This window comes from Echinococcus granulosus (genome assembly GCF_000524195.1).
Source record: "Echinococcus granulosus chromosome Unknown EG_S00105, whole genome shotgun sequence".
Taxonomy (NCBI): domain Eukaryota; kingdom Metazoa; phylum Platyhelminthes; class Cestoda; order Cyclophyllidea; family Taeniidae; genus Echinococcus; species Echinococcus granulosus.
In genome coordinates this window covers 15,541-28,137 of record NW_020170485.1, presented here as the reverse complement: position 1 = coordinate 28,137, position 12,597 = coordinate 15,541, and the positions used below count along the sequence as shown (strand labels likewise).

The 12,597-nt window shown below is 44.6% G+C and overlaps 2 protein-coding genes across 2 annotated transcripts; one reads left to right on the top strand and one right to left on the bottom strand. All coding sequences in view use genetic code 11, as the record gives it.

Annotated features, from left to right (window-relative positions):
- Window positions 1-2,807: 2,807 nt before the first annotated feature.
- EGR_08379 (hypothetical protein) lies at window positions 2,808-8,316 on the bottom strand (the record flags this gene model as incomplete). Its single annotated transcript, XM_024497628.1, has 6 exons — window positions 2,808-2,970; window positions 3,053-3,527; window positions 3,605-4,021; window positions 4,089-4,446; window positions 5,439-5,522; window positions 7,900-8,316. The coding sequence occupies 6 exons, from the start codon at window positions 8,314-8,316 to the stop codon at window positions 2,808-2,810; spliced, it is 1,914 nt and encodes a 637-aa protein (XP_024347932.1).
- A 1,654-nt stretch (window positions 8,317-9,970) lies between these two features.
- EGR_08378 (Heterogeneous nuclear ribonucleoprotein K) lies at window positions 9,971-11,919 on the top strand (the record flags this gene model as incomplete). Its single annotated transcript, XM_024497627.1, has 7 exons — window positions 9,971-10,126; window positions 10,436-10,479; window positions 10,549-10,618; window positions 10,662-10,961; window positions 11,001-11,250; window positions 11,511-11,571; window positions 11,727-11,919. 7 exons carry the CDS (start codon window positions 9,971-9,973, stop codon window positions 11,917-11,919), a joined length of 1,074 nt encoding a protein of 357 aa, XP_024347931.1.
- Between the last annotated feature and the right edge of the window lie 678 nt (window positions 11,920-12,597).

The window sequence follows — 12,597 nt, the reverse complement described above, 5'->3', positions numbered from 1 at the left end:
TACTTCATTTAAAGGAACTCATCTTCTCCCTTTCTATCTTCCACACAGCCTTTCAAGAACTGTCCTTGCTGTAGTGATGTTGGTTCGCGAGGCTACTCCTGGATTGACCCGTCCAAAATGACCCTTTTCTCGCCTAGTCTTCTCTGCAGTGAGAAAATGGAATAGTCATCGCTGATTCACTTTTATCTGGTCTCGCTTTTGTTTTTACTTCCCCATTCTTTTTGGCGTGAATATACGGACTGCTTAATTACGCTTTGCTGTTGTTGTTGTTTGCATGGTAGGCCGAGGATGGGGTGCGATGAATGGAAAGAAAATGAGCCAATCCAATGGATCCTGAGTGTCATCGGATGTGAACTCTCCGACTCATGACTCGTGGCCCCACGAATAAACAGGCCTCTTCAGGTCACATTTGTATAGTTTATTGCGATTTTTGGATGCGGTGAGTCCCGTCCCCTCACCCCAGCTATTGAACGTGGTTGTGTAGTAAAAAATCACCAGCGTTAACTTATGAGGTCATTAATAGCAGCATTTGCGCTGCCTTTTTCATTTATGCACAAAGTTGGGGAGTTTGGCGTGATTTTTGTATGGAAACATCCTGTCCTCCCTCCTGTTCATCGGACGTCAGTGGACTATTGACCGAAAGTTAGTGATGATGTAAAAACTTCGAGGTCGTGTGAAAGCTTCGGACAGTAATTCACGCCGTTTAAACTGTCTGTCAACATTTTCGAAGAGGGGAATCTTCTTTACTTTGTAAGCGAAGAAAAAGTTGAAAACGGTGTTTCAGCGAGTTCCCGGTTTTTGAGGAGGACTACCGTCCAAGTTTTGTCCCGCTTTTATACTCTTTTAGCTGGGAGATTATCTGCAATCTCCATCCGCGTCGGCGGATTTAACCCTACCAAATTATGCTGAGCGACTGGAGCTGAGACGAGCCTACCATGTTTCAGAGGACGGAGTCTGATGCGATTTGACGCCGTCCAGAACTGCAGAAGCTCGCCGCCCAATCTGTATGGCCGTTGAATAGGGTCCTGTCCTTTCCTAACTCTAGAAAGGACACATCCTCATAACCAATCCGTGAGAAGGTGCTGTACTTTTAAACGGGAGGGAGGTGCTGGCTCATGCACAAAATTCTCCTGATTATCATCCCCTTGATGGCATCAGACGGTCACAGTTGGAGGCAAGTGAGGTAGAGACGGACGTGGCCAAGGCCCCTCAATTTTCTGCCTGTAGAGACAACGTGTTGGTAAAAGCAGACTTCGCGGCTATCTTGCACCTAGTGAAAAAAGTTTGTGGAGGGAGAGGATGAATACTTGGACATTTTTTTTTGGACCAGTGTCACCTAACAAACCCCCATTTCCTCCATGTTGGTAGAATGAAGCCTCACTTGATCCATGTCGCCCAGTGGAGGGGAGCTCGATGGCGAGTACAAGGTGGTAAACTGAAGACGGTTGCAATGGAATCGGTTACACTTCCGCGACATACAAATACTCGGTCCCTTCCCGTAGATCTCAGCCGCCAGTCTTAACGTGATGGCATTCCGTTTATGTTATGCTTGTAACAGCCTTCCTACACATACGGATGTCCGGGTCATATCTAGGGTCAAATGACCTTCTAGCGTGAATTTGCAAAGGTCAGGTGACGAACCGGTTGCCTCGAATCTCTCTACTCCATTGTGAGCAAGATGAGGGAAGACAGCCGCTTTATTGCACCACTCCTCCTTTGGACGAGCCTTTTAAAGCAAAAGTTGACCTTGAACTGTGTTCGCAAACAGGGAAAAATTAGTATCTTCCCCCAAGAGTCCACACAAATACGGAGGTTACGCAAGCCACGGAATGCATGCATACGCATCCACGTCTGCACATATCCATGGTCTTATCGCAGTCGCAAAAAGAAGAGGAACAAAAATTCATCAAATAGCTCTAAACACGATAATCATAAATAACAATGGGTGTGAGGAGAAGAAACCCAATTTACACAAATAAAATGTACGAGTGAATGTGTACACATGAAAGACAACCACTACCACCACCGCCGCCTTTTGTGCGTGTGTGCGTGCTTTACTTCCGTCCGTTTCATTGGAGAAGGCAATTGGCAAGAAGGAAGTGAAGGAAGGCGAGGTAAATGAGGAGGACGAGGAAGAGCACCACACGGGGCCCCCGCGATCCCACCAGTCGATAGTCAATTGCCTTGACAACGCGTGCATTCATCGCGCTGCAAGCGTGACCTAGGATGCACGCAAAAAAGTGAGATGGAAATTAAGCTTCTTGAGGTGATGCCAAAAATCAGGTTTCTACGTTCATCTGTGCATTGGAAACAGTGAAAGTGGAGGAGGAGGGATATAAATTAATCGTGTCTTGGGTCTTCAGGAGTGACATCGCCAGGCAAACCAGCTAGTCACGCAGTCTGTTACACAAAATTGAAGGCGGCAGCAAAAAAGTCGCCCAAAATGACACCAAAGAGCAAACAACCTTCTGTCATACATTGGCTATCGAACAGGCATGGATGTCGAGAGCAGAAGTTAGTCTTCATGGGCCGAATTTGAAGTTGACTGCACCAGTGTGACGGTTGAAGTGGTTCAGGCGTCTACTCGACTACAGTTCCAAACACTGGAACTGAGTTGCGGAAAACCTAGGCTTCCTATGCACTGCTAAGGAACGGTGTCTCAAGCACGACTAAATTCATGACCCATAAGGAGTACCCAAGTAAATCCTTTTCATCTTAAAACGGAGAAATGAGAAGCACTTCTAAATGACAATCAAGGAGGGAATGAGATTCCCTTTACTGAATACTCTGGTTAAGGAAGGAACTCATTATTTCACACACTCGTTTGTACACTCACGCATTTTGGCAACTAGCGGTCTATTGAGGTAGATTGCAGCCATAGCCACGTAAGATAGTACAACTTTCTTGAACTGGGAAGAGGTCTGACGCAGCACGGTCCGTGGGGGACTCCTAGCCAACGCTTCAAAGTCACTAAAAGTTGAAAAAATGAAAGACGAGTTGATTCTAGTAGGCGAGAGGGAGAGAGAATGGACTACAGTCAGAAACGACTTACTCCTGCAGCCTTAGGACACACGATTGGGGGTTCTGATAGTGAGATAGCTCAGCCTGACATTTTCGTAGCTCCTCCGTCCTCTCGAACAGCGCCGCCTCCAGTTGAATCACCTGATCATCTAGTCCATCAAGAGTGGCTTTGAGATGCGCCTTCTCCACAGTAGCACTAGTTAGACGTTCCCTTAATTGGAGGAACTCGTCATTACTTGCTTTCAATTGATCTGCGGAGGACTCAACCTCGGCTTCTAGCACATGTAGACGCTCCAAAAGGCGAGAGACGTCTAAAGAAGCGTCACCGGAGTGAGAGGGAGTAGGTGGAGGTGGTGGCGAAGGTGATTTACACCCTTGTTGAGGTCCCAAGGTGTCCCCCAGTTGTTTTTTGGGGTAAGCTGCAGTCAAGCCATTGATTCGACCACCCGATTCAAGGAGCTCGAAGAGGCTGGTATCTTTCTCTTCGTTTTTGAAAGGATAATTTGCTGTAAAAGAGAGGAGTTAGGAATTATAAAACAAAAATGATCGAATAAATCAAGAGATGAAAAGACAACAGACACACCATCTATGGATTCCGTCTGCGTTGCACCCTCGCACACTCCGACACGCTCTTCACAAGAAACGGGGATAACATCGGGCTGGGGCATCACCCCACCAGCGCCCCCCTTTGCCTGCAACACATCTACCAACTGTTGTAATCGCCGACAGTTGATACAACTATCTTCCACCTCGCTTTCACCGGTAAAGGAGGCAGAATTCAAAAAGAAGGTGTTGCCGGAGCGAGAGAGCTGGAGTCGAAGTGACCGATTCTCCGCTGCTGCGTCCGCTAATTGCACTGCCCACTGAGCTGCTTCTTGCTCCGCTCCGCGCCGCTGACGTGCCATCTCCCCCTCTAGCCGTTCCACCGCGATTCGCAGCGCGGACACCTCTAAATTTCGCTGCTCGCATAGAGTACAACCTTCACTTTGCCCTCCCTTAACTGCAGTAGTACATTAAGTGTTATTCCACATTTATAAGTATTAAGTCTATCAAAAAAGCAAAGCCACCTTGATGAACAGGAGTGGAACTGTTGGGCGGGCAATGTGAAGTAGTTTGGAGAGCTGCAAGAGCTTCTGCAAGTTGTTGACGAAGTTCCCGAGCTTCTAGAGAGGATCTAAGCTTCTCCGCCTCCCAACGAGAACGCTGGTGGCGAAGATTGTCTACAGAGGCATCCAGTTCCGCGCTAAGAGAGTCGGCTTGACGCTGAAGTTGGAGGTACTGAGTGGTTTGTGTGCGACGCTGCTCCAGTAGACGCGCATTTCGAGCAAGAGCGGTGGAGAGGGCGCCTTTTAGCTCAGACACGGTGTGAGTGGTGGAGGTTTGAGATAGGAGAGTTTCTGGAGGAGCTAACTGCTCCCTTGATCGCTGAAATTGGAGGGAAAAGATAGGAGGCTGGCTAGTCTTCCGACGGATCGCTAAAATTCCCCTATCTTTTGGCTAAAAATCGTTGTAACAAGGTGAAATTTATTCATGATGTTTATTCAACAGCACGGACGCTTCAGCCTTTTAGGTTAGACCACTATATTGATACAGTAAAAACCGCCCTTCTCCACCTCTAAGGATGATCCAAACCACTGCATTAGTGATAACAGTAAAGTAAGTCCAGTTTGAGTGACTCAACAGTAAGGTTAAATGTCACGGAAGGAAGACGTCCTTTGCTGTGGGTGGCTAATTCCTAGGAGACGCATAACAAAAGTTGAAGACATTCCAGATGTTGTCAATCGCCCAAATTGCGTCCGCTCCTGTCCAGCGTGATTTTAAGTCGTCGTTTATATTCCCATAGCCTACAGAGAAAGCGCTACGGATAGACATTCAAGGCTATGATGGAAAAGGAGAGGGACTATGCAACTACGCAGACTCTCCAAGCTTCAAAGATTTCTACAGTAATATTAATGTCGTCTGTAGTAAGTACTAAGCATTTTCCAAATTGATGTCTCGGGGCGCTACACCACTTGATATCCCTTGGACGGACTTCCACCCATTCTGTATGCTATCACGTAAACGCTGGTAGCTTGGAAGTGAAAAGGATGTCCGATCTTTCAATCCAGCTGTAGGGATCCGTTTTATGACAGAAAATTCCCATTATTAATATATCTGTGGCCGCGAATCTAGCTCCCATCACGTCTACATCTATCTTAATTTGTGCCTCCCTACTGTCTCTTCTACTTCACATGGAACTGTTTAATGTCAAGAAAAGGTGATAATAACTTGAAATAGCGCTATGAGAACACAAACAACAAGGATGAGACCGTATCCCTTCCTCATTCTGAATTGCTAATCTTCCCATGGGTTAGTTTTGAAAAGTTAGGGAGTTCTTGTGCAGTCTTATGAGAGTAATAATAGGACTTTCTGCCTACCGATTTTTTAGACTTGGCTGTTTCTAAGGTGAAGGTTTTCTTGGCTACCTTAGAGTTATGCCATATCAGGTAGGTAGACCTCACCTGCAATTATCTAGCTTTTAATAAGTGAACAACCGTGTTTGAGATTGTCCTCACAAAGAAAGCACGGTCTCGTGTAAATAAAGCAATGCATTCCTCAAGAATGTGTGTTCGTAGTAAAGCGTGGGTCATTTTGAGATTATAAATGGTATTTTTGTCCACTTAATCGCCATTAAAGAAGTATGCATGCTACTTCAGGTTTTTATAACGCACACCAAATTATTATTCTCTCAGGCCCATTGCCTGCCATCTGTCAGTTGCCTGATGTGGGCATTAAGGATTACACTAGTGGAAGTTTTCTTCTTCACACGCTAAGTACAAACTAGCACAAGTAATTGTGATACTCCAATTCCTCATAAACAAGAATAGAGGACAGTCTTAAATTATTTTCGTTATCTGTCTTTTACTAAACGGTACATTCTGCTAACACAGCAAATCCGATCGGAAGCTTCCCCAGCTTTTCAACCGAGTTTAACCCGACTCGCAGAGTAGACACCCCCAAAGCCTGTCCATCAGGTTCAATCAACATTTTATGCCGTGACAGTGGGTTCAGAATGGGGAGAAATTAGGGTAGAGTGGGATAAAGAGTATTATGCCATATCTACAAGAAGATAACCAATTGAACCAAGTTTACAAGTCCCTGTGCATTACAAAGCCACTTCAACGGGTTGTACCAAAACCCACACGAAGTGGTTTTTGAGTCACCTGATACATGGCACAGTTGCAATGATTCAAACAAAGGACCCACCTTTTAAACACGCGAAATCCAACTTGTTTTACATCTACTTTCACAAGGTTAGGGATGAGTTAAGATCGCTTGAGGTTTGACCTTTCATAGAGGAAGAATTGTGTTACTGAAACAGTGGACTTGTTCTCCAAATTCCTAAGCGTAGTTACGATGGGGTATGAAAAAAAAAATCCTCGTAAGAATATATTAGTGATTGTTCAAAACAGATTACAGGTCCAGCAGTAAAGTTATCTTGAAGAACGCTCAGTAAGGTAGGCGACTACTAGCAAAACTGCGGCTCTGATTAATTACCGTATAAGTTAATAACCGAGTACTCCATTTCGTCTAAGGATGACAAGGAAATGTCGCACTAAGAGCAGGTATGATAGTAGGATGAAGTCAAAGTGTGATAAATAAAAAAATCAACCAAATTTAACTTCCTATCAAACGTTGAAAAGCCTGCTTCTGCTAATAGTTTGGTGCCGATATGGATGTAAACCGAAGGCAAGGGACGTTTCACAAGCTGTTGGGTTGGTCACGAAGGAAGACCTAACAAAATTTGGCATTCAGGAGAACAAATATCGCTTTCAGATATAAAATAGTACCTTCGAAATCTCACCAACACGGTATGATTAGACATGCCAAAGCCAAAGTGCGCTCAATGTTCACTTTATCTGAGTGTGTATGAATATACTTCTGTTCTCTGGCCCGAATGAAGCATAAATCCTAGTTCACAACTATTTACAGCAAGTCTTCTACCTTTAAACACTGAATCTACTCCAAATAGCACCTAGGGGTTGCGTTATACTTGTCCTCCTTTTCCTAATTTGTCAACTGACTACTTTGCTTTCCTTTTCTGTACCCTTTTTTCAAACAAAATGGGCAAATGAACAGATTGAAAGACAAGGAACGTCTCAGAGGACGATATACTAGTAAACAAGGAATCCACCGGATCCTGATTTAACATCCTAACTATAACGTCACATATTTATGACAGGCTGGATATTTTTGAAGCTTGAGTCCAATCTAACAACTATGTGACATGCTTTTTCATCAGGTTATGATAACTGTGCCAAATCGTACCGCAAGCAGATCGACTGGGTTCAAACCACCAAGATAGATGTGAAATGCCCAGAACCAGAGGAGGTTAAATATAGCTTTCCTGGTTTCAAAGAGCATAGCTCTAAGTAAAACAATGAGGCATCTACGCAAGCTACAGTGGCCGATCCGTCGTAGAGACACTGGCGAAGAACGTACAAATTTGTTGATAATTCGATCCCACTTGAATTTAAAATGAAGTACTATGCAACACTCAAGTAAAAATGAAATGATGTCCCTAATTTTTAATTAAACCTTAAAAAATCCGTTTGCACTTGGTGCCGACATATATGCATTCCTGAAACACAGTCCCGTTCCGTGATATCACAGAAAGCACAAACGACGGCTTCCCACGACTCTATATATAAAGTTACTAGGGAAAAATCCTCACAAGACAACAAGTTTATTTCAGTCCGCGCCACGTTGGACTTCAATCCTTACCGTTCGATTGGAAACAAAGTACTAAAACCCTAAACACTGGATTAATAAAGGATGATGGGTCACGGCCACTGTACCTCTCAGATTAAAGAGAAAGCAATTATTTAAAAGATTTACCTGAAGGAACGCCTCATGGGACAACCGATTGTTCGTGGCTGAAGGTTCCATCAAGTCTTCACTCTCATCTTCCTTTTTCATCTCCACCACCTCTTCCTCCTCTTCTTCATAAACTTTCATAAGCGCATACCGTGGAGTTTCAGATTTCATTACTGCGGTAGCGACAGTCGTGACTGCGGTGGTGGGGAGGACTTTGCTATTGCGTATATTTCGCCTTTGTAACATCCTCATATTATTACGGAAGAGACGAGTGGACTGCGCGGCTCCCTCTGCTACCAAAGTAGCCTCATTTTTCTCGAAGTCGCTGGCAAGGCGATGAGAGGTGGGGAACTGTTTCTTGTAACTGCAGTTGTAGATGTCTGCGCCATTGAGTCGTTGGGAAGGGGGAATGAGGAGTGCTGAACTGCTGTTGTCCATGGGATCAACTAAAAAACGAAGTTCTTATAATAGAGACAGGACAAATTTCATCAAAAATGAATTTACTTAAAGACCTCCTTTAAAAACCACTTAAATAGGAATGACAGAAGTTGAACAATACCACAAAAAATCACAACCAACAGAATGCATTTTGAAAATGTTCTCTTCTAAAATGGGGTATTCTTAAGAGAATTGCTCGATAGTAAACGACGAAGAACAACGGAATGATCGAAGAGCATTGTAAGCAATAAGTGAATGGAGAGGGATTACAGCAAAATGAAAGGTGGACTTTAACAACACTAAACAAGGCAAGGAAAAAAAATTCGCACTTTAAAAAGGCATGGACGCTTCACCTGAATTCGTAGACGGGTGTTGATACAATTATACTAAAATCAAGCGCAACAGACAGTAGTCGCACTGTACTTTATTGCTAATCATTGGAATCGCCAAGACCTTTGGGAAAACTCAAGTGCTTATTACACTAGAATGCAAAAACTATTCAAAACTCTCGCACCTATCATAAGGAATTAGCATATTTGTAAAAAACTAAAAAACATCTACCGTTCCCCAAATGGATCACCCTAAACGGTAGTCCAAAACGGTGGAAGCGAAGCGCGTAATGAGAGATATATCACGGAAACTGAAGGTTATGTGGTAGATTTTTGAAACACATATGTTTAATAACTTCTGGAAACCAATTAATTAAAATTTTTTCACAAGGAATTAGTAGCATCTAAGCTGTATTTTCTCAGTGCAATAGAAAATTTTAATAAGGCAGTCCAACTGTCAAATATTTTCAAGCCTAATTAGTAGTAAAATAAGAACCAGCTGAAACGTTTAGTAAAAGTTGAACTTTTACCTCAGCAAGGATATTTTTCAAGAAACCATGATTAATAATCCATGTAAAAAATGTTCAAGGGTAGTCATCGAGCCAAAGTGTTGCTGTGCAATGGGCAATGTTTAATTGTAATACGATAGCGGTTAATCCCTCGGCATTGATGAGGCGCGACTCTTGCACTTTGAATTAGCCCCCTTGTACCTCGCTGGGTGGGCTAGCCTTTTGGGCCATGCCAATAGCCCAGACGCCTTCTTTGTGCTAAATACATGTATTCTGTACGAGTATTGTGTCCTCTTTCGTCTTCAGGGAGTCCCGGGACGCTATATAATTGCTTTCGTGATATGTGTAGTAGCTTTTGTGCTATTGTCTGAAGGAGATTACAAGGGGGAGAACTTTAAAGCTTGGCTAGAAACAGCACCATGCACTTCTTTATAAACTGTCATTGTTTCACTTAGCCCGACTATCCCTTCATTGATCATATGAGGGAAATCCCAGAGTGTGGCTCTGAAAAAATACTGCGGCTTTCATACTTGTATAAGTTAAACATGCAAATAGGTGCAAGGCAGCAAATTTTTTCTGGATAAACACTTGTTTCACATACGAATGCCTTGAATCATATTGCTTACTAAGTGTTTTTAAACCGTATACACTTTAACGAAGCCCTGTCAGTTTTATAGAAAAAAAATATAGTAACCACTTTAACTAGTAAACTAAAGTGATTTGAGGGAACAATGCCATTTCAGTTGCGAATAAGCGTTAAGAGTTGTTTGACTGCGCCGAAGCCACATTCGTTTTCGCTTACTAGCTTCTTCCAGGATGAAGCGGGGAAATGGTTTTGTTGATGATGGACCGCCCAGCAAATACCGTCGCAGTGACGACCCAAGCAAACTTCTTCGCGTTCTCATACCAAGTCGAGCGGCAGGGCCCATAATAGGCAAAGGCGGCGAGACTATTAAAGATCTCCGAGCTCAGGTATTGTACCATGTCTGTCATCTTTTTTATTCTCTACACGTCACGTCGTGCCTCGATCTAAAGGGCTATTTTATTTTTATCCATTTTATGAACGTGAACTCACCTGTCACCACTTATCGAACGTGTCCAACTGTCACCGTTGATGATTGTCCACTGATTTCGAACCCCACGGCTCATCTCCGTCTCATGTCACGCCATGTTTGTCACTGAAAATGTCCATGCCACCCGTGTTCTCATGGTATTCACCTATGGTATTCACTTGCTAACATCTGTATTGTGTGTGTCCGCGCACATGTATTCTCACTGCAGTATTCTGTCCGTCTTCACATTCCTGATAGCAGGGGCCCAGAACGGTACAGTACGCCTAACTAAGCTTATTAATGGCCACTTTCCTCTGCTAAATTCCTCATTTTTTCTTTCAGGGTTTTCAATATGGAGGGTGATAGGCCGAACATCTGTGGCTGCCTTAGAGAGCTAACCGATGTCCTAATGGTGAGCTTGATCGTATGTTCATGACAATGCCATTTTCTATCAGGATGTTTTGTCCGCAAAGAATGCTGACCAGCGCCTACTGGAGGGACGAAAAGACGATGAGGGAAACGATCTTGATCCGGCTAAGCTCCTGGATCTTCGCATTCTCATTCACCATAGTCAGGTTGGCTCGGTGATTGGTAAGAGCGGGGACAAGATAAAAGAACTACGCGAAAAGCACCGCATGCAAATAATCAAGATTTACCAGGAGTTTGCGCCTCGTTCTACGGACCGTGTGCTTCAGCTAATCGGTGAACCGCAAAATGTTTTCGCCTGCGTCGAAGATATCATGGAGACACTAGAGGTAGTATTTCGATTTTCTTATAGGTTTTCAAATCTGTAGTCGGCACCTCCTCGTGGTCATCGTAGCGACTACGATGCCAACAACTTCGATGCGGACTCAATGCCCGCCTACGACCGGTACATGGGCCCTCCACCACCACCGCCTCCGCCTTACGGCTACGATGGTCCTTATTCGGGAGGTGGACCCCCTCCACCGCCACCTCCCCCATACGGTGTTTATGACGATCGTCCCTACTATGACCGCGGCTATTCGAGACGTGGTCCACCACCTCCGTCTAGCGGATATAGACGTGAGTTTGGCCAATAGCTCTAGCGTCTAGGCTGTGATGCCTTTTAAGTCAGGCTAGTAACTCGGTTTTTTTCGTCTACCTGTAGGCTGAGGATTGCATTTTCCTTTACGCATGTAACACCGTACTACAACAGCGATGGAGAAGTGAATTTGGCCCATGCGATCATGCTTGTGCGTATGTGAAATTTTCCCCCACTTTCCTAATAAATAATCAGTATTTGCGTACGTGGTGCGGTGAAACACGTTGTGTCTGCTCTATAGTCACGGGCTTTCTAGGAGTGCGGTTTGCGGTCACCATCGTACCAAAGTGGGTCACCTGTGAGTTAGTAGTTCAATCATTGAGGTGGTGGGTGCCATACCCTGACTAGGTTTTCGTGGTCGCGGCGTGCTCTGGCATGTTTCATGGATACGTGCTGGCAATGGCTGTCGTAGACGATAACCATTTTTGGGTCATCGAAGTCGGTTGTACCTTTCAAGCGTAATCATGGTCAAGTATCCCGCTTTTCGTCTGAGTACACTACTTGTTGTCTACGAGTATCTTGCTCCGAGCTTGGAATGTTTACACCTCAGCCTTCTGGGCCTTTTAATTGGCCTCCTGTTGATGCTCAAGTGTCCACGGGGCGAACTCTACCGTGGTTCGGGGGATTCCTGCAGCGGTCAATTCCATTGAAATTGAAACACTTCTAATGCTCGCAAACTACGTGTTGTCGGCGGTGAGTCTGGGGAAATCTACTCTTGTTACACGTTATGTGAGTTGTCTGTTCATCTCAGTAATACTGTTTGGCGATGGAAGTGCTAGATTCTCAATATTGAGCCGGAAGTTAGTCACCTCACTCCCGTCAACGATACGAGACGGTGCTTGTGCGCATAGAAGCAGCACAGTAGGTCACACTGTACGCTCACGGGTTCGCAGTAGAGTCCACTGAAACAGTTTGGCTTCGGGGATCAGCAACTCAATTGCGTATGGGTTCTGCCTCATGCACTTGCAAACGCCTCGATGGTCAGTTTTACTAGAATAATAGGTTGAATCCGTTCTGCTAGCGTTTTATTGATGTCCAAAATTCGTTGTGGATTGATTTTGCCGATGTTGATTACTCTTAAATCAGGCTTACTGTTCACCTGGCAATGATCAGAGCACTGTTGTGCGTACACCTCGTCTGGCGTGATGTGACGTGCGTCAGATTGTCAGGCGACCTACGCCCTCGGTATTCCTTTGCGTTAACAACTGCTCTGCGCGTTATCGTCACCGACAGACGTGTGATCGGCTACCTGACTCTCATGTTACTCAAATGTTTTGTTGCCACTGATTGGACGCATCTTCGGCGTGCACTGTTGTGTTGTTGCCGGC